The 22,369-nt window shown below is 53.6% G+C and overlaps 1 protein-coding gene across 1 annotated transcript in view; it reads right to left on the reverse strand.

Annotated features, from left to right (window-relative positions):
* KIAA1671 (KIAA1671 ortholog) overlaps nt 1-22,369 on the reverse strand; it is a 114,203-nt gene that overhangs the window by 74,474 nt on the left and 17,360 nt on the right. The window contains 1 exon segment of the mRNA XM_032471713.1: nt 21,486-21,620. Coding sequence (XP_032327604.1) covers nt 21,486-21,620 — 135 coding nt within the window.

Consider the following 22,369-nt stretch of genomic DNA (forward strand, 5'->3'; position numbering starts at 1 on the left):
AGGCCGCTGGGGGAAGGTCAAGGGGGTCATGTCGCATCAGCCATCACTGAGACGCACGACTACCGGGGAGGTGTGTTCTGGTCATTCTCAACTCTCACTCCCCGCCGCTAACCTGCTGTGAGGCCTTGGCTGTGTCCAGGTGCTGCCAGGCCTCCATCCTCCTAGCAGACAAGGAGGGGACGCCACTGACCACCCGCGAAAGCCCTCCACGTCTAAACCACTCATTCGTTCCACAAAACCATCCTGAGTGCCTGCAGGTGCCAGGCCCCTCCAGAAAGCTCAGGGCTCGGGACCAGATCACCTGCCCTGATGTCTCAACAGTGGGCATTTCTGCTCCCGCCTGACGAACTCGGGAACAGCATTAAATGTCCTAGCTGTTTTGATGACACAAATCCTTTCTCAAGAAGGTCTGAGTTAACGGTTTGCTTTCCTCAAAAACAGCACCGAGGTTACAACAACGTATGCTCGGATGCAAAAGCCGCCCCCCCCACCCCGCCACGGGGGCCCGACGTGAGAACTGCTGGGGGAGAGGCAGGGGTGGACAAGGTGCCTGCAAGCCAGCGTCTCTGCCCAAAGAGGAAGACGTGGGGACAGTGAGAGGGTGTGTGTTGGGGGCGGACAGAGTGGAAGGAGGAGGGTCAGGCCAGATCCCAGCGCCTCCCCATTCCTCCCAAACAAGTTATTTCAGATTTTAATAATAACTGTGGTAACTAACTTCCCTTCCCCCTGCCGAGTGCTCTCATTTCAAAATGGGCTTAATGAGATCCCTTGGCGGGAGAAATTCTCGAAGCAATTGGAAAAGCCACGCAGGCATGACATGCCAGCCGCGGGTGATACGTCCTGGACACCGAGTGAACAGAAACAGGTCCGGGGAGGGAGGCCATCACTCACACACCTACCCTGGGCTGAGCACATGGTGGGGCCCCCATATCTTTTATTTCACTGATGCTCTACCAACAACCTCATGAGGTCTTGTCTCCCCTTAAAAGATGAGAAATCTGGGTCTCTGATGTGGTTACAGCCTAGACCGCGTGGGCTCAAAGCCTGGCCCGTCCACCAGGGAGATGTGTGACTCTGGGCGAGCCTCTGCACCTCCCTGAGCCTCAGTTTCCTCACCTATCTGTAAACGTGGATAACAACAGTGACCTCTTCAGGGGGATTTTGTGAGGACTGAGACACTGCCTGGTGGGGGGAGTCATTTAGCATGTAGTCAGTGCACAGTGAATGTGCTCATCAACTTAGAGGCAGTTGAATGGCTGGATTTGAACTCAGGAAACTGCTTGCTTACAAAGCTTCATCAACTCCCTCTCTCCACCAATCTGCAAGTCCCCTTCCTTTCTGCCTATCGATACCCTGTAGGAAATCAAAGCTAATAGAGGCGAAGTGCGCCCACCCTCTCCGGCCCCCCGCAGCTAGGAGCCAACGTGGTGGTGCTGCTTCCCCAAAGCTGGCAGCCAGGGCCAGCCCCTCCTCCTAAGCTCCTCTTACCAGCTCCACGGTCTCACCCCCCGCAGCTGGCCGTCCCCCTGTCCCCTGCAGCACCGGTGCCTCCCCCTCCGCTGGGCCGGCCCCATCAGGAAAGCGTCAACATCACTCATCTTAAAAAGCCAAACAGAAAGTCCTTCAGTCCCACCCCCGTCTCTGCTTGGAAGTCTAGCGGCGCCTCAGATGTAACACCCCAGGACCGAGCTCTCGGTCCCCAGCCCCAGATCTTCTTCCTTCACACTCTTCTCTGTTACAGCAAAAACTACCACCACCCACCCCACGGTCCTGGCCAGAAACCTGGAAACCATCCTCAGTGCCTCTTCTCACCATCCCCCAACCCCTCCAAAAATCGTCAGCCTGAACCAGATCATTTCTGGTTCAGAAGCCCTGCCATCCCGCCTCAGCGCCAGATCCCAGCCCCCATCACCTCCGGCCTCCCCACTTTACCTCCCGCCTCTCTCGTCCACCCCATCCTGCATCCCACCATCATGTTAGTCTCCACCGAGAGCACTCCGTCCATTCTCCACTACAATCAGAGTAAACTCCAAATGCTCTGCCTGGCCCTTGAGCCCCCTACCTGCCTCCCCACAACCCCTCTTACTCAATACCAGGCCGGCCGCTTTGACCTTACTGTTGGCTTCAATCCTTCCACGCTGGTTCCAGCCTCAGGGCCTTTGCATGTGCTGTTCCCACTGCCTGAAACACTCTTCCCCTGGGGCCCCACAGGTGGGCTCCTTCTTTCAGATCTCTGCTCATATGCCAGGTCCTTCCACACCTCCTCCCAGCCTCTCTCTGCCACATCTCCCTGTTTTACTGTCTTCATGAATTTATCAGTATTTTCTATTTGTATATCTTATCTGTCTCTCCCACTGGAAAACACGCTCTGCTGGGGCAGGGGCCTTGCTTTTCTCATCCTGCAATGATGCTCGGTGCCTAGACCAGTGTCTGACACAGAGCAGAGGCTCAAAAAGTACCCGTTGAGCGGATACACTGTTGAATAAGTGAATAGGTAAAGAGCGGATGAACACGCAGATACACCACACAAACTCTGTGGGGCTCCGCGTGCTCATCCCTAAAGCGGAGGTGTCAGTCCCAGCACCCACAGGATGCTGTGACGATGAACCCTGGCGGACAGGTGCCTGGGAGACGCTCAGAAAAATACCTGCTGGTTAAAGCACTTCGGCCGGCCGAGACCCAGCGGCAGGAATCTCCTCTCAAAGCCTCACTGCATAAAACACACTTAAAAGCCGAAATTCTGTAGCTGAGTTACAGCGGCTGAAGGTCTAGCGAGGACCATATGTATGAACACGATTCGCTGTGTTACCCGGTAGCCATGGCAACTGAAATCTTCAAGTACAGTTCCGTCTCGCTTTAACTTTTTAACGCAGAAATTTCTAAAAGGAAATGTTCAGAATCTTTTCCCCGGTGACATTCTACAGAACAGACATCCTCGTTTGGCTCCCAGAGGGGGAAAACACAAAATGTCAGACTCCTAGGAGATAAACTGGTTTGCAAAGAAAGAGGTTTCAATTTTTTTTTTAATGTGAGTCTATTTCTGAGAGTAGGAACCAGATCACCACCATCATCATCACCATAAATACTATTGTAAGCAAACAGAAGTGTTGCTTGTAATGGAATGGACCAGGACTTTAACCTTCACTCACGCACTTGGTCATTCAACACTCACTGAATGTCCACTGTGTGCCAGGCCCTATGCTGGACTCCAGTGGATACAGCAGAGGATGAAGCAGGTGAAGATGCCTGCCCTTGTGGAGCCTGTGGTCCACAGGGAGAGAAGTCCGTGGAACAGAGATCAGCACTCCATGATGGAATTCTCAAGAAATAGCAAGGAGCAACATGGCTGGTGGAGGAGAAAGGACTCACCTGTGGGATCAAGTAGATCCATCACTCATTGGCTGTGTGATCTTGGGCAAGTCACTGCACCTCTCTGAGCCCATGATAAAGGGGTGATTAAAAAAATACTGCTTAATCGAGGTGCTATGTGAACCCAATGAGATGACAGAAAAAGTGCCCTGGGTGGTGCCTGGTACACAGCTAGCACTCAGCTACCAGCGATTCCTTTTCCCTTACAGAGGAAGGAGCCAGCCTGGCTGTTTCTCCCAAAGGGGCTTCAGAAAAGCTCTCTGGATATGTGGTTTTCCCAAAGAAATGCAGTATTCTAGAGGACCAAAGGAGTCTAGGCAACATCTGAGATTTCAAGTTTCAAAACAAATGTGGGAAAAGACTGGGAGAAGAGGAGACATTAACCAACTCAGCCTCACAGCCAGCTGAGAGCCCCACCGCGGCTGGAGTCCTGCGAAGTTTCAGGTTGGGAGCCGGGCTGAACTGGCCCAAGATTGACAGCCTGGGGGATGCTAAGAGAAGCCAACACTGTGGCTTCTCTCCAAACTAGCTGTGTGTTTGGGGAGGCTGGGGCCTTAGATGCTAAAAAAAAAATCAAGATCTCTCAATGGAGACAGCGTTGGAGCTGCAGGCTCCAGAGGTCACCAAGCCCTGGGGCCCAAGAGCGGCAAGAGGCCACTGGGCCAAACCCCTTATAAGGAGCTGCCCGCACCCCTGGATTCTCAGAGCAGGAGGGAAACCGTGACTTGCGATGTTGCATTTGAACATCAGGCTGGAACCCAGACCTCAGCTGTGTTTGAGGCAGGCCACCTGCTCTCGGTTTCCAGCTCTGTCCAGACACCTCCTCTCCCCTCTCTCCTACCCCTGCCAGCCCCAGCCTATCTGGAAAACCATATTCAACCTTCAAACGGCCCAGGAAGTCCACGCGAGGCACTTCCCCTGCAGACGCGGCACACGAGGGCACCAGGACGTCTGCACAAGAATATTCACCACAGCGTTGTTTATGGCACACGAAACTGGAGATGATCTACGTGTCCATCGAGAGGTGACTGGCTCCATAAACAGAGTGGGAGGGAAAATAGAAAGCCATCAGGAAGGAGCCAGACGCCTTGTGCTGATAGGGAAAGGTCTCACTGCTGTGAGACAAAGAAAAATCAGGGCATAGAACACTATGTATGGTCTGATGGGTGTTAAATAATGTGTGCGTGTGTGTGTGTGTATCCAGAAAATACAGATATATGCACAGATAGTCTTACATATGCAGAGAATACTTCTGAAAGGAGACGCATGAATCTGTCACCAATTTCTAGGGAGGGAGAAGACTGCAGGTTGGAGGTGGCAGAGAGACTAATTTTTCTTTAGCGTGCTATGTTGGTTGCATGGTTAGAAACATTTACTACGTCCATGTGTGACTTTTTCAATTAAAAAAAAACACTATTTATTTATGTTTGGACATCACCTATGTTGAATTTCTTCCCGCTAAAAACGGGCCTCACCTCCCTCCAGTGTGTGGAGACACTCCCGGTATTGCACCATCACCCACGTATCCATTTACATGGCGTCACCCCTCCTCGGAGGCACGGATGTGCCCGGCACAGGGCACTCACTCAGTCCTGCTAGAGGAGTCAGCGGCACCATACATAGCCCGTTTATCTACTTCCATCTTCACAAGGGCGCTTCACTTTTTACCAAGTTACTATTTATTGAGCACTGATGTCTCCAAGCCAGCCGATTTACACCCAGCACTTCACTGCACTGAGTCAGTAACTCTCGAGGCCGGCTGCCCGCAGCGGATGCTGTCGGTGCCCTGCCAGACCCCCGGGACTGGCTGGGGTACCCGCCCCCCAGGTTCTGGGGTGCTAGCTGCCACAGCTCACAGCCGCCTCTTCCCCAACAGTGGGCCCTGGCCTGTGGCGGAAGAGCTGCCCAGCTTTTCCAAGGTGGGGCTGACTTTGTGGTGCTGTTGGTCCCCAGAACTCCGCCAGGGATCAGGAGGACTCAAGCTCTTGGTCACTAAATTGCGGACACATGAATCCTCGTCTCTATTTCTGTTTCTAGGGGACCCGGCCTGAAACGCTGCCCCTCAGAATCAACCGGGGCAGACAGCTCTTTAAACACGGTTGCTGGGAATCTACCGAAATTGTAACTCCAGGAGCGGGCAGCCTGAACACAGGGAGCAACAGACTTGTGGTCAAGATAGAAAACCAGGATCCTGGATGTGTGGGGGGGGGGTGGGGGAGGGAGGCTTATAACACCCATTTCACAGATGAGAAAACTGAGGCTCAACTTAAAGTCACAGAGGTAGATTTGAACCCAGATCTCCCAGACCCCAAAGCCTTGACTCTGCTCTGTTCCCACTGCTCAGCTGTGAGGGGGTTACAGACCTTGCCCAGCATCAGGACAAGGTGATTTTACGGGCTGGCTTCCGAGTGGAACAGTGTCCCCGGCTTCACTTGCCTCATGCAATAACTGCCTGGAAGCCTCTAAAATAGAACCGCTAACGTGGTCAGGAAGCAGGGTCCCTGGGGGGTACTGTCCCTTGGCCAGCCGGCGCTGGGGCCTGGTGTGGCGCCCGGGTCCCACCAAGGCCAGCCCAGGCTGAAGGAAATACGGGAAGCGGCTCTCAGGCAGGCCTCCGGGATTTCCTGTCCACCTGTGCAGACGGGAACAAGAGGAAGTCTGCTGCGGGGATGGGTGAGGGATGGAGGACGCTCCCACAAAGGTCAGGGCAGCACAGGAAGTATGTGCTGAGCACCTGCTGTATGCCTGGCCCTGTATTAGGACCAAAGAAAGGAAACGAACAAGATCCCAAAGTCTCATTTACGTACTCCTTTGCTCATTCGTTCATGAATCCAGTTCAACAGACATTTATTGAGCACCTACTGTGTGCCAGGCCCTATTCTAGGAACTGGAGAAACAAGTAAGACACGTCCCTACCCTCAAGAAGCTTCACTTTTCATTTATTCATTCACATATTCATTCATTCAGTTCAACACTGAATGAGCATCCACTACAAGACTCTGGGCCGGGCACTGGAAAGACAGAGATGAACAAGGCAAGGTCCCTGATGACGAGCAGTTTCACTGGGTCATTCTTTTCATTCGCTTTGTCTTTCATTCAGCTCCAGAGACAATACTGAGCACCCACTGTGTGCCCGGCTGTGGGTACAGATGTGAAATAAGATACCTGCCCTCCTGGTGGAGAGTTCATTGATGGAACGAAAGGCCATGAAGCACTGTGTTTACGTGACATGGATACAAACCAAGGCCCAGTCTCACCCCCTTTTCCTTCCCTCTTTCATTCGGTGCAGTGAACATTTATTGAGTGCCTACTGTGTGCCAGGAACCCAGAGGTGCACAGGAGAGAATCTCCGTCCTTGGGGAGACAGCCTTTCCCCTCTCCTTCACCAATTATGGGTTCAGTTCACCAGACATTCATCAGGCATCTACTGTACGTCAGACCCTGGGGAGGCAGAGGAATGAGCCCCAGGCCTGGCCCCGGAGGGACAGAAAAGCCGGCGCGCACGCAGGGCTGAGCCATGGCTTGGTTCCTCCGTCAGGACCAAGAGTTCCTCAAAAGCCCAGGGAGAGGCGGGCGGTGGGGGGCTTTGGACGAACCCTTCCCGGGAGCTGCAGAGGGAGAACAGGTGATGGTTTTGGGGGAACTCGGCGCACCTTGGGGAGAGAGAGAGACCACTTGAAATCAGCGCCAAGGGGAAGAACTGGGAGTGAGGAGGAGATGAATCAGACAGCTAAGTGAGAATTTTCAAGAACTCAAGGATTCTAAGTTTAGAGGAGGAAGGGAGAAAAAAAACCAAGTCAGCCCACAGCTTCCGACTGTGGCATGTTCAACACCAAACTGCCGGCAGCCCCGCTGACTCCCCGGGGTCCCCCGCGCTCTCAGGCTGCAAGCTGGTCGGGGAAACATCGGGCTGCAAATCCACCACCCCCTGGGGCCGTGGGGAGGCAAACAGGGGTTCCTCCCGGGAAGCCGTTGGCCCAGTGCCCGGCACATAGTAAGTGCTCAGTAAAGGTTACCTAGCAACGTCTTTCCTTCCTTCTGGCTGTCGGGGCTTTGGAACAGGGCTGCACATTCTTTGACAATCCTATTGAGAGGTGGGGTCTATGCGCTGTCCCCTTGAATCTCGGGGGGCTGGTGACTGCTTCCACCAACAGAGAACAGCAGACGGGAGGCCATGTGACTTCTGAGGCTGCTCCATCGTCAGGGGGGCCTTAGCTCTGGGAGCCCTGAGCCGTCATGCTGTGAGGAGGCCTGGGCTACAGCAGGTGCCTGGACCACGGTCCCAGAGAGCCCGGTCATTGTAGGCACCAGACAGGTGGGTGAAGAAGCTCCTGGCTGGTTCCAGCCCCCAGCAGCTCGGGGCTCCCCACTGACACCCCAAATCTCACAGACCCACCGAATATCATGAGCACAAAAAACAGTGGTTGGCTTACACTGCTCTGTTTTGAAGGGAGTCCTCGTGGTGACTAAAAGCTGCCTGCCCCATCTGGGAGGCCCTGCCGACCTGGGAAGTATGGAATAACTTTATAAACTGTAAGGTCTGGTGCACATCCCTCACTCAGGATGCAGGAGGGCTCTGCCGCCTTCTGGATCCCACTAACTCTGCAGCCCCATAGCCAAGGCTGCCCCCGCCCCGGCTCAGCCTGGGCTCCTGGGGCTGACCTGAGCTCACGTGGCAGGTCGCTGCTTTGTCCCCGAGCTGGGACACAGGTCATCTCTCTGGGAGGAAAGGACTGGAGGACAAAGGCTGCTTTCATGGGGCCCAGGCTGCTCTCAGCAAACACAGGCGGATGGGGGCGGGAGGGGCAGGTACGCCCCTCCTGGGCAGGTGGCCAGCAGGCCGACTAGGGCCCAGGCAAGCCGGGGCAGCCATGGGGTCTGGTTAAGTGCCTTCCCTCCCCCTCTGGGGCCTCTCCAATCACACCGTAAACAAGGACAGGGCAGAGTACAGAGAGGCAGAGAGGAAATACTGGGTACGTTCAATAGAATGTGAGAGGTTAAAAAAAAAAAAAGCATCCTTAAGGAATCAAACCACATGATAAACAGAAGCTAACATAGTGTGAGCTCCAAGGCCAGACAGGCAGCACGGATCAGATCCCAGACCCTCTGCCGAGCCGCGGTGCAATCTTCCCCAAGGGACTTAACTTCTCCCCGAGCCTCGGTTTCGCCATCTATAAAATGGGGGCGACAATACCGCCTCCCTCCCAGGGCTGCTGCGAGGATACAATGAAGTAACATAAAGTGCTCTGACTGTGGCCCGGTGGCCATGGGCCGCTGGGTTTCTCCACAACATGTACGTTGAAGCTCTAACCCCAGATCGCAGAAGAGGATTGCATTTGAAGACGGGGCCTTTCAAAGTTGACTGAGTGAAAATGAGGCTGTGGGGATGGGCCCTAATCCCACCTGACGGGTGTCCTTACAAGAAGAGGAAATCGGGACACAGAGAGATGAGGCCACGTGGGGACAGGCCAGGGGGGGCCCTCTGCCGCCAAGGGGAGAGGCCTCGGGAGACACCGAACTTGCCGACACCTTGATCTTGGACTTCCAGCCTCCAGAGCCGTGGGAAAACAAATTCCTGTTGTTTGAGGCGCCCTGTCTGTGGTGTTCTCCAGCAGCTGCACAAACACACACACTGACACGCAGGAAGAGGTACGTGAGGACATCTGGTTACTGTATCATCACGTTCCTACTGGAACTATGACATCATATGATGTGAACAGGAATGTGCCTGTAGTTTATGAATCTGAGCAGGTTTGATACAAAATATCGACGTGACATTAAGCAGAATACACCTGCAAATAGTTGTCCCTCCCCACCTCAGAGCTGCTACATAAAACATCAAGTTTTCTTAAAAAGAAAGCAAAGAGTTTTCTTAAGCTAGTAACTGGGGCCAGATTCTTTGGTGGCTTTCTCTCCCAGGAACTACCTCACTCTTAAGGAAGTATTTACAGTGTTCTTCTGCCTCCAAACAAAGACAATGCAAATCTCCAGGCCTCCACACATGCTGGTCCTGATGCCTGACTGTCCCTCTGCACCCCTCCCCCTGACCTGCTCCTGCTCAGGCTTTAAGACCCAGCTCGTGGCCCAGCCCCGAGAAGGCACTCACTATACGTGCACAGCAGGCAACTTTGAGACAAGCCAACGACTGCATCTCACGTGTGAGGCGCCGGGTTCGGGAAGGGCAGTGACCCACACAAGGTCACTGTGCCAGGACCAGACCCCAGCATCCTGGCTCCCAGTTCAGCGGTGCCCTCCCGCTCATCCCGGCTGCCTCCCCACTCATCCCTTCTGTCTCAGACATGGACATCACGTGTTCCCCCAGTTTCAAACTCGCAAAGCCAAGCGCCCTCTAAGCTCTGGAAAATCCCTTTGCCCACCAGTGACAAAAGCAGGTAGCGGAACGGGCCCTGGCCTACACCAAGCCATTCATTCCTCCATTGCTAGTGGACTGAAGCCTGATTTGCTCCCCCTCACCCCCCAAATAGGTGCAGATTCTCTCCAAGGACCGACATCCTAGAATTTAGCGAAATTTAGCAAAGTTCATTTATGCTCCATACCACACCCTGCTGTCCTGACGGATTTTCCAGCTGAAATACAGCCCACTGAGACCAATCTCGGAGGCGACGCAGTTTTCATGACTCCTTAGCCTTCTCTGGCCTTGGAACTCAGGCGGCAGGAGACCTGAGGCGCAGAGAGACCCCGGGCTCCAGTGTGAAAGCAACTCGGCCCCAGAAACCCAGTTCTGAGGCCTCCCTTCTGTGTGATTTTGGACGAGCTGGGTATCCCTCAGTGTCCCCATCTGTAAAATGGGGACAATCAGAGCACCTGCCTCTCTGGAGAGGGTTCCACGTGCCCAGGTGTGGAAAGTGGGTGGGTAGCTCTGCGTCTGCTTTAAAAAGGCAGAGGCTCATCAAGGGATTTGTTAGAACAGGAGCGCCCTCTAGTGTCTTGATCTGGAAATCACTCTGCCTGTGAGGCCCCCAGCCCACATCTCGTATCCAGTCATTTTTGATAATACCTTTGAGAAGTGAAAAAAGATTACTGCTCCCATTTATTTCGCGCTTATTATGTACCAGCTCTCCACAATGAGATGCTGACATAATCAAATTATGTATCCCCAGATGAGAAAACTAAAGCTCAGAGACAGAAAGCCACTTGCTCAAGGTGACACAGCAGGGAAGGCTGGATTCAAATCCAGGTCTGTCTGATTCCAAAGCTCCATTCCTTACTGGATCCCTAGAAATGGGAGACTGTGCACAGTAAAAATCCTTAAGGAGAATTCAGCCCAATACTTCATTATATCAATAGAGAAACTGAGGCCCAGAGAAGACAGGCAATTGCCTCAGGGTCACACAGCAATTACACTCCAGACTCGTGGCTCCCTGAAATGTTCTGCCCACATGCCCACCCTCCAGAGCTTCTACCCTGCATTTATCATTCCTTTTGGCAGTCACGGTATTGGCATGTCCCTTCTAGCGGCTCTAAGCCCTGGAATGTCTGAAACCCAGCCACGGCTCCTTTGGGATGGCAAGGACTGCTAGCCTGAGAGGCCTCCATCTGAGAGCAGGGTTCATTTCAAGCCTGTCAGCGTGCAGCTCCCAGTGGCACGGGAGTGTGGCCGAGGCCCACTGAGGACCAGGGAGGGGCCTTTCCAGGCCTGGGGAGCCATCAGCATCTGAGAACAGAGTTCTCTTTTCATTTTACATCAAGGATCCTGCAAACTAACTAAGGGGTAGGGGCTGGGGGGCAGTGGTCCTGCCGGGAGGGATCGTAACAGGTGGAAAGAGTCAGAAATTGTCACAATGAGGGAGGCGGCAAGGGGAGCTAGCCTGGGTCCAGATGAATTCCCATAAACCCCACAGTGGAAGTTAGCAGGGCCTTGTGCTTAAAAAGCTATGAGTGCCTCTCCCTGGGGGTTCAGAAATGCCGGGAAACATCCAAGGAGCTAAAGAATCTCCTGACGTGGGCTTGGCATTTTAATCCTTATGGGGGGGTTCTTTCAAATTCCCACAGAAGCATCTCAACAACCTTCAGACACGGGCAGGGCAGGGATTTCCTTCCATTGTACAGATGGGGAAAGCGAGGCTGGGGAAGGTTGGGGAACGTGTGATGGCACAGGGTGTCTACCACACATTTCAGGCGCCACAAGTCCGAAGCCAATCCCGAACCCCGGTCTGCCCCCCAAGACCCTCTCCCGTTGCAGCTTTCCTAACAGACGTCAGCGGCAGCTGCATCCTTCCGACGGTCAGGCCCCAAATCCTCAGTGTCTCCATGGTTCTCCTCTTTCTCTCCCATCCACATCTAATCCTGTGGCCTGCCCTCCAGGACAGATCCAGAATCTGCCCACTTCTCACCACCTCCTCTGCAGCCCTTGGTCTGAGCCACTGTCACCTCCCACCTGGACAACCACGAGGCTCCTTGCTGGTCTCCCCGATTCTACCTTTGTTCAAAACCCAAGTCAGACTGTGTCCCTCTCTTTCCAAGTGACCCCCCTCCCCAGCTCCATCCCCTTCAGAGCACAAAGGCAAAGTTTTTGGAGCGACTGCTGGGCTCTGCGTGACCTCAACAACTCCCCTCCCTGCACTCGCTCTGCTGCAGCCACCCTGGCCTCCTTCTGGTTCCACTAACCTGCCTGTACACAGTTGGACCCCAGGGCATTTGCACTGGCTGCTGCCTCTTCCCCCAAGCTTCCCCGGCCTATTCCCTCCCTTCTTCCAAAGTCATGGCTCAAACATCACCTTCTCAGGGTGGCCCCTCTCCTCCCCCAGCCCCGTCCATCCAACCCTCCTGAGCTTTCTTTCTCACTTACTTCCTCCCCAGAGCACCCCACCCCCCCGACATACTATACGACGTTCTTGTGTTATCAGGCCCGTTGTTCACGGGCCTGAACCCCCCAAATAGAATGTTAGTCCCCAAGGCTAATATTCTTTGACCATCTGGTTCATTTACCCCAAACACTTAGAACAGGGCCCGCCAGAGGCATTTAGCTGAATTGAATTGAGGGCCCATTAGGTGTCTACACAGGTCTCAGCTGATAATGCTTGTTCAGGACCAACGAACCCTGGGCTTGCTGGCAGCACCTCAGGATGCAGGACCTCCCCTGAGGGAGATGCTATTGCTCCCACTGTACAGATGGCAAGACTGACTTTCTGAGAGGTTAAGAGATTTTCCTCGAAACCCCCTGCTCTGTAAGTAAGCAGCTAGGTAGGGAGCCTGACACCAGGCCCCAGCTCTCTGCTCCGCAACTGGGTTTACAAAGGCACCCGGGGCTCGAGTTAGGAGCAGACCTCGCGTGATGCAAGTTGTCTGTGGTCCAAACCTCAGCCCCGACTCCAAGGGCACAAAAATAGTCAGTTCTTCTATTTCAGCCACAGGCGTTTTAAAGCCACACCAGACCCTTAGCACAGACTGAGGCCGCCAAGATCTGAGATTCTGGAGCCACGGTGACTACTGATGGGTGTGCACTGAGCACCTACTGTGTGCTGGGCACCATGCAAGGGGCTGGGTGAAGATGGGCATCCTTCTTGCCCGAAGGAAGCTGTGTACTGAAACCAAGTCCATCAGCTTCGGTGCCAGACTTTCCAAGTTCAGATCCCAGCTCCGCCCCTTCCCGGCTGCTCCGTACCAGTTGGGGACTCACCGTCCTGCAGCTCCAGCTTTTCCGTCTGTAAAATAATAATACCCACCTCTCGGGGCTGCTGTGAGGATTAACCTCGAGGCCACATGTGAGAGAGTGAGGGAGGGAGAGAGACGGATGCATGTAACAGTCTTGGGACTGCCTGTCCCTCACACAGGCCGAGTGAGGGTCAAGGGCTAAGTAAAGAAGCAGCGAGGAAGCTGGGGCGGGGGGAGGAGAGGAGAATGCCAATCTAGCCACAATGAGATGTCTGGACATTTTTCCATCAAAAAAAAAAAAATCTGGTCATGGAGTCGAACGTGGGGAGATGAAGCTTACCAGCCAACCACCAGGGAAAACAAAGTGGTTCCCCCAACACTCCATCGGAGATGGAGCCACTGAACCACAGACCCTGGCAAGGGGGCATGTGAAAGGGGCTGGAGAGGGACTCGCCACCCACAGCACAGGGGTCCGTCCTTGGGTTTGGTCTCTGCGTCATGTAGCATCTTCCTGAAGAAGCTGTCAGAAGTGACAACCCCTGGCAACTCCCTTGGCGGTGGGTGACACGCAGCAGGGAAAGGTGGCCAGCCGCTGGTCAGCTCCTGGGCTCTCTGCGAGGCTGCGGAAGCCCGGGGCGGGGTGTGTCTGCCATTATATCGGAGCCCTCCCCACTCCCCAAAAAGGACATCTGGACAGTGAGGGCCTCCTGCAAGTCCAGTCCTGTGCCAAGGACACTAATGTCCCTTATCTTAGCTAATCCTCAGCACAACCACGTGCAGATGGGGACCCAGGCTCATAGAGGCGATGTGTGACTTGCCTTTGGTGGAGCTGGGGTGCTCAGCCAGGGCTCTCCCTTCTAGAGCCCAGGGCAACAGCCTTCTTTCACCCCCCCCCCCCACTGTGCAAAACGGACAGAAAGCTTTCCTGTAGGCTGGCAAGTCACCTCAGCCTGCGGGCCTCGGTTTCCCCATCTGAGAAATGGGAAGACCAGACTCCCGTAATGAAGTGGTTAACATGACGCATGTCTCTATGTGAAGTGGTTGAGCAGCAAGGACCTGCTGTAGGGCACAGGGAACTACATTCAGTTTCTTGTAATGAGCCATAATGGTAAAGAAACTGAAAAAACACATATATATATCTATGTATGTATATGCATAACTGAATAGCTTTGCTGTACCCCTGAAACCAACATTGTAAACCGATTACATGTAAATTAGAAAAAATTAAAAATTAAAAATTAAGAGATTTAAATAAATAAATAAATAAATAAATAAATAAATAAATAAATAAATAAAATGACAAAGCTGGAGACCCGTCCTCAGACCCGTACAGGCCCTGACACTTCCTGGCTGGGTGACCTTAAATGAGCAGCTTAACCTCTCTGAGCCTCAGGTTCCCAATGGCAAAAATGGGGATGATAATGAGACCCCCCACATGAGGTTCCGGGTTCTTATGAGGCGACAGTGAGACCCCCGTGGAAGACACCTGGCCCGGGCCCTGATGCTGTGAGCGCTCAGCAGGAGCGGCGGCGGGGAGAGCGGCCGTCTGGTTGTGTTTGTTACCATTATTATTATTGTTGCCTTTGACAATTGCGAGCAACCAGCTTGGTGCCGAGGCCCCAACAAGGCCACTGGCTTTCGGACTGTCTGGCTTGGGGTTATCTCGGCAACAGAGGAGATTAAGTAACTCAAAAGAGCCACGGCAGGGTAGCCACCGGCTACGGTTACTAATGATTTGAAGCAGAAACTTAATCTCCCTCCCCCATTTCCCAGCTGATGCTGGGCGGCGATGGGGCTTGACGGTGGAGGTGGGGGGGTGCGGTTTCTGCCCCCAGAACAGAACTGCAGCTACGTGGGGACTCGGGCCGCCAACAGGAAGCCACCGACATCCCAATGACAAATGACAAACTTCGCAGAAAGCTGCTGCTGCAGCCCACGCTTGGCCCCACTTCTAAGAAACTGACTTGGGAAATAACCTGAAAGGTGAACAAAGGTTTAAGGCTGAGAACGGTTATCACCAAGTTGCTCATGTAGTTGACACCTGGGAGCAACCTGAGTGTCCAACCGCGGGAGAACGGCTGATAAATCAAGGCTGGTGACACGCGCAGGTAATTAAGCAGCCATTAAACATCACATTTACAGAGGGTTTCTAGGTGATGCGGGCAAGCATTCGTGGTATCACTGGGCACACCAAGAGAGACCCTGCACTCGTGTTCACTGCGATGCGTGAAATTTAGAGGCAAAATACAACACAGGACCCTGGATTGGATCCTGGAACAGAAAAAGGACGTCAGTGGAAAAGCTTGTGAGACCTGAATCAAGCAGGGGTCCTTTCTCAGCCTCACTGGATTGACGTCTGGGGCTGGGTCATTCTTGGCGGCGGTGTCCGGGGCAGGGGGCCGTCCTGTGCGTTGTACGATCTTTAGTAGCATCCCTGACCTCCAGATGCCGGCAGCATGCCCCCGGCCTCAGTTATGATCGTCAAAGGTTAGAAGACGTTGCTGTGTCCCCTGAAGGTCGGCCCTGGATGAGAACCACTGGGATCAAGTCTGGAGTTTAGCTAACAGTCCTGCACTGTGGGTGCTAACATGGGGGGGACACTGGATACAGACTACACAGGGACCCCCCCCCCCTGCAACTTTTCTATAACCCTAAAAGTACTCCAAGGTAAAAAAAAGTTATGAAGAAATGACCGTGAGCAGAAACCTAAGAGCAGTTAGGGACCCGGGCTGAAGGAGTGACTGGCGAATGAATGCATGTTCTTTACCCCGTGAGTCCACAGCGGGGATAGGGAAGGCCACCCCCACGCATCAGGACCCACGCGGTAGTCCATAGTTAGCTGGTCACTCTCTCCTGGGAATGAGGAAGAGCTCACATGGTCGGTGTCCCTGGCAACCAGCCCCCAGCCTTAGGGGCAGGCCAAAAGTCATCCCAGTATCAGAGACGCAGGTGCGGTTGAAAGGGGTTTGCTGTGAATAACTAGACACCTTTTGTTACTCTTATCGCTTAGGAAATTCCAAGGGTTTCAGGAACTCTGTGCCAGAACCAGGAACAAAGGCCAAATACATATTTCTCACTATACATCACAACATCACAGCCTCCCTGACACACAGGACAGCACATCGAAGTCATCAGGACCCTGACCCTGTGGGCGGCTGAATCCCCAAAATGCAAATCATCACAGGCTACTACTTTCCAAGTTTTCTACCAACTCCATGCATCATTTTTGTAATTAAAAATTTTTTAAAAATCAATTAATGTTGCCTTACATTTATAATGATATTCAAATGTCAAGGATCACAGGAAACAGACTGGGAGGGTCTCCAGTTTTTCAACTCAGCAGGGGACTTGGGAGGGAGAGCAAAACCGAAGGACAATGTTTCCGAAAATTATATTTTTAGGAGCTCCGGAAAATTCCCTGGGTGAGAAGGCATCTGAAGTATTTGCAAACATTCAGCAGGGGAAAAAATAATATTTGCCAAGTTTTTCTTATTTGGGCATTCTCACCCAGGTTCCAAATGTTCTGGAAAACTCTGGGACCCACCTGTGAGGATTCCTTGCTAAGCCCCTCTGTTCGAGGAGCCCTGGTGTATGTCACATAGACCACCATCACCTACTGCTCGCCCCTTTGTTTTACAGATGAGGAAACACAGGCCCAGAGAGGGGAAGCAACTTGCCCAGGGACACACAGCAGGTCAGTCTCAGAGTCAAAACAAAATTTGAAAAGCACTTTACATCCCACAAAGCACTTCTACGTGGGTTCCCTGCTTTTGGCATTCCACCAAAAAAGTTTTGTTTTGTTTTTTTCCCTCTGTTCCACAGAGGAGAGGGTTCCAACTTTTTACTTTTGCTTACTAAGTTCACGGAAAGGAAAACAAAATCTATTCTTTTCATCTCAGAAAAGACAAGACGTTTTTCCATGTACACAAAGGCAAGGATATAATTTCAGAATAAAGAAGAGTCCTGAAAATCAAAGGAATGTCGTTTTCTGGAAAACTCACTAACGCGCTCCATGTTTTTCTGGCTTTTCCGAGGACTGGAGAGGGGGCCGCTGTGCCCACTGGCCCAGGGCAGCCAGGATTTCCTGCTCTTCTAACCCCCTCTGCCTCCCAAACCAAACCCCCATCCCTCTCCCAACGCCCCCTCTTCCTTGAAACAACCACCGTTTCGCACAGGAAACAGAGACACCGCTGGGCAGATGAGCCAGAAAGCAAAGTTGGCAGGATGCAGGATGCGGGGGGGGGGGGGGGGGAGTCCCGGCCAGCCCGCCTGCCGGACAGCGCACTCACCCAGAGGCACCGCAGGAGCTTCAGCAAGCCGGGGCAGTAATAATACTCCATGTCTGGCGCCCGGGGTTATGCCGCCGGCATCGCGCTCGCTTCCAGTCTCCCGCCCGAGGGGGCGGCCCCTCCCACCCCGCTTGTCACGCAGGAGTCAAGTTCAAGGCGACATGAATCATTCAGGGGCCGGCTCGCGGCCAGGGGACCAGCCCACGCCCCGCTAATGGCCAAGGCCGCCTTCGGGGCGGGGAAGCCTCCGCTCAGGTCCTGTGAGCACCCCCCTGGAGCATCTCTGGTGGCTCTTCCAGCGGGGGCCCACCCAGGGGCGGCCCCTCCCAAACCCAGCCGAGTGGTCCAGACCCTGGATGGAGGCGGTTTCAGCTGTGCGGCAGAAAAAGAGAGGATGAAGCCCCTGAACTGAGTGTGTGTGTGTGTGTGTGTGCGTGTGTGTCATGTGAGTTGTGAGCACAAGTTCCTCCCCCAAGCCACACACTGAGGGGGGTGCTCCCTGACTCCTTCCACATAAAGGAAATAAATCAACAGGTCCCCACAGCTCCTTCCAGCTTCAGTCAAGTTCCTCCTGCCTCAGCTAAGCTTCTGAGCAGCCCTGGAAGGAGGGCTTGGTTAGCCCCATTTTACAGAGGGGAACACGGAGGCCCAGAGAGGGCTAGGGACTTGGTCAGGGTCACACAGCGAGGTGGAACCTGAGCCAAGGCGGGAGGAACCGAAGCCTCCCACCCAGTCCTGGGTTCTGCCTGCTCCTATGGGCAGCCGCCCAGCACAGGGGAAGACGATGCTGAGGAAGGGGGAGACCGGCTCCCAGAGTCACCATCTGCCAGCAGAGGGGGTAGGGGGCAGGGGAAGCATCCATTTTCAGAAATTAGAAATGCCAATTAGAGCACACCTGAGGCTGACCCAAGGCAACCTTTTCTGGATGTTTCCTTCAAAAGAGTGTGATCTTAGCAAGCCACGCCACATTCCTGAGCCTCAGTTACCCCTTCTGTAAAATGGCATGGATTACCCCTGCGGCTCAGGATTTTGTGCACCGTTTGAGGTAGGATAATACCAAAACATCTTGTTTAGACCCCACAGTGCTTCCCTGGGGGAAACATCATCTCCACCGGCCAGATGAGGAAACTGGAGCCCGAGAGCAAAGGGAGTTTGCCGGGTGAACGGTGGGGCAGCCCAGAGCCCCAGCTCAACACCACCTCCGTTGGGTCAGCCCAGGTCCCACGAGAGCCATGTCTGAGGGAGGAGGGAAAAGCTGGGCGGGGAGGGGCGTCAGGCCCTTGGCAGAGGCGCCGGGCGGGGAGCCGGGCTCCTGCCCCCCAGGCCCTGCGGACCACATGCACCACACGCATCAGCCCCACACCCAACCTGGGGCAGAGCAGCTGACAGGAAACCCACAGGGACACCAGCAGGGAGAGCTGAGCTCAGCAGGGGAGGAAACCACGGGGCGAACTTCAAAGCTCTTCAAAAGCAGGCCTGTGGCTCCTCCGTCTCAGCGCCCGACATCTGGCAGGCGATGCGTCCCAGATAATGGCACAGCTGGGGCCCTGCTCACTGACTGACTGACTGACTGACAGCACTGCTCACTGAGGGGCTAAGAGAACAGCGGGAAGGTGGCCCTTGCCGACTCTGACTCACGTACGGAGGAGCTGTCCATCACCACCAGGGGCGTGGAGGCTGCTGACGGCCACTGCTCAGCCTCCCACTAGCCTGACCAAGATGGCCCAAGAGAAATGGACTGGGAGGGGCCGGGGCTTGAAATAGGACCGAACGTTCCTCTTCTCAAGCGACCCTATGTTCAAGCAGAGGATTCAGCATCTCTGAAAATATATCTGCTTAGGTCAGAAATGTCATTTCTCTATTCACAGGGCTGTCATTATGGGCTACCCATCCCGCAGACACACACATACCCCTACCAAACACACCTCTTTTAGAAATAAAATAAAAACTTTTTTTCTAGCAAAAAAAATCATTTCTTCAGAAGAGAAACAGCATCAGAGAAAACAAACCAGGGCAGCCAGGGCTGTGAGGATGGCAGGTGAACATCCCAATTCAGCCCCGCAGCTCTGACGGGCTTGCAAAACTGACCTGATGGGACCTGATGGGGAACACAACACGTGCACCCAAATCAGTGACAAGTGTTAAATGAAAATCTAACTGGCTGTGGAAATTTTGGCTTTTTTTTTTTTTTTTTTTTTGGTTTAGAATGAAGGCTCTAATGCAAAACGGGTTAAAAACTAACAAGAAAGCAGTGTTCAAACTAGAGCACCCCCCTATCCTGCCCTCTGGTGGTCACTTGTGAACATTGCACCCAGGAAGCTGATAACCTTTTAATCGGGTAGGAAGATTGGGGGGGGGGGAAGACAGGGAAATTGCAGCAAGAATCCCCACTCAGGTCATTTCTGATGGAGGACACTCAGGTCATTTCTGACCCCCCCAGAAGGTGGAGGCTTCCAAAAGGGTCTGACATCCTTGGACGGAGTCCCGCCAGTGCCATGTGCGCACTGTATGAACCTAGACCAAGGCACTTACTTCCCAAGCCTCAGTGTCCCCGAGTTGTGGCAAGGATTCAGCGAGATAATATGTGAGACAGGACTGCCCACACTGCATGTGTTCATTGAAGGTGGTGGGGTGTGGTTAAGTTAAAAAAAAATTTTTTTTCCCCAGTGTATAAAAATGGTGAGGTTTCACATTAAGATCAAATCAAGATCTTCAGGTTTGCTTGAAACATCAGATGGTCCAGCCACTCTGGGCAGGGATGGGCTGGAATGCAGCAGGGTCCCCTCCTTCCTGCCTGTCTGTCATTAAGCCCCCATGCCCACCTGGCCTGGCTTCTGGGGGTAGCTCCTGATGTGGAATCTCAAGGGACACCCCCTGCAAATCCAGATTCAAAAGCCCGGAGGCAACCCTGGTGCGTCTGTCTGAGGTTGGCATTTAGGAATCACCAGGTCAGGGGGTTTCTGAGGCAGGAGGAGTGGGGCCTGGTCCTCAGAATGCTGCCCCACCCTGTTTTACAGAGGAGACCGAGGTTCAGGGAGGTGAAGTTTCCTGTCTCGGGCCGTAAAGCTGGAAGGAATGGACCTAGGATTTCAAGGCTGCAGGATCCCACATCACGGAGACGTGAGAACAGGCACAGATACCACTGAGACGCACGGAGCCTCAAAATCAAAATGACCTCAGGAACAGAACTGGTGTTGCCTCATTAAAAAAGGCTTATCTCAGATGTCCCCACGTAGGGCCTGGGGCCCAGGAGGGACTTCACGAGCCAGTGCTGAACTCAGCAGATCTCTGAAGAACTGAAGTCCAAAAACCCGCACACATACACACACACACACGAAGAAAAATGAGAAAAGAAAATCACAGTAAGTCAGAAGTGGGAAAGCCCTGGGATCCAGCCGGGGACACCGAGGTTCCGGGGGAGGGGCCTCCCCAGGGTCCTGCTGCGTTATTCTACCCACCTTCTTCCACAAGTGAGGAAACAGGCTGAGAGGGAGGAAGTGCTGGCCAATGGAGGCTCAAAAACAATAATGATAATGGTAACCTAACACTTATTAAAGTGTTTGCTGTGCGCCCAGGATGGTGTTAAACCCATCTCCAGTTATCTTATCTGAGTCCCATATCAGCCCTGTGAAGGAGATACTATTATTAGCCCCATTTTGCAGATGAGGAAACAGAGGCCGGACGCCAGGTTACACACAGAGCCAGGATCTGAAGCCAGGTGATCCAGCTCCGTTACCAGCCGGACACTGCCTTCCTCCTGTCACTACCACAACCACCGGTTACTGTCTGAATTCCTCTGTGCTGGTTCCTACATGCAGTCTGACTCCATTCTCCCAACAGTGCAGAAGAAATTGGAACCACAGTCCCATTTTCCAGGTGAAGAAACTGAGATGCAGAGAAATTAACTAAACCGCTCAAAGAGGCTGAGAGGCAGGGACGGTGCTGGAATTCAAACCCAGGCCCAGCGCGTGTTCTCTGAACCACTCCGTGCTAGGCAGCAGGGGTGACCCCTCTGCAGTGGGCTGGAAACCCAAGAAGGGGGAAGCCTGCCCTGGCAGAGCCACCAAACACCCTCCATGTCACGAACAGCAGCACAATCAGGCAACACCAGATTCCCGTCCTCGTCCCCCTCCGGCCCTTGGGCCAAGCCTGGATTCTCCCCACGGCCACACTCCCGGTGGCATCCACTCCAGCCATGCCGGTGCCACTCACCATGAAGGGACCGCTCCTCCTGTCCTTGCAGAAGCTGTGGCTTCTCCGGGGGCCGGCGGCTGTGGGGGTCACCTGCCGGAGCTGCAGCTCATGGTCCTGGAGGGCCTGCTCTCTCCCCAGGTCCTGTGGCGGCACCTGAGGCACAGAATACAAGAAGAGAACTTTACAGGGGCTTCCCCATTTACAGGCAGATTATGTTGCACCAAGAGTCCATTCTACCTAAAAGAGCAAAGAGGAAAATTAAAGTGCCAGCTGCATCCCTACCTTCCCCATCTCACGGCGGTCCACCTCCGTGATGGGGGGGTGGGGGGGGGCTGGGTTCAGCCCAGCCTCAGCCACTTAATAACTGTGTGACCTCAGGTGAGTGCCTTAACCTCTCTGATCCTTGACCATATGGGAAAAGACCCACAATAACAGTCCTTAGCTTCTAGGTTCCCAGATGAACCAAATGAGGAAGAGCACATGGAAAGTATGTGACTCAGTGCTGCCACCAGGGGGCGGATGTGCATAAGACCTGGGCGCCTGGCTTGCTTCATCCTGGTCTCAGAAATGTTAGCCAGCCTCATTACTGCCACTGGCAACTTTAGGCAACCTCATTTTAGACAGCTTTCCATGCATCCAAACACACATGCACATGATACACAGAGAAATGATACATGAATACGACGGTACTAGGTATGCTAGTGTGAAACCTTCCATTTCTATACACAGGGGAAACATTCACAAGCCAGTAAATATGAGACTCCAAAATGCAGACTGGACTTACCTCACACTGTCCCTGCACAGACAAGGAAAAGAAGGCCCAGAGAGGGAAGGCATCTGCTTAAGGACACACAGCATGAGTGAAGGGCAAGGCTGGATTCCTGATCCCTGGCCTCACAGCC

This window comes from Camelus ferus, chromosome 32, assembly GCF_009834535.1.
Source record: "Camelus ferus isolate YT-003-E chromosome 32, BCGSAC_Cfer_1.0, whole genome shotgun sequence".
Taxonomy (NCBI): domain Eukaryota; kingdom Metazoa; phylum Chordata; class Mammalia; order Artiodactyla; family Camelidae; genus Camelus; species Camelus ferus.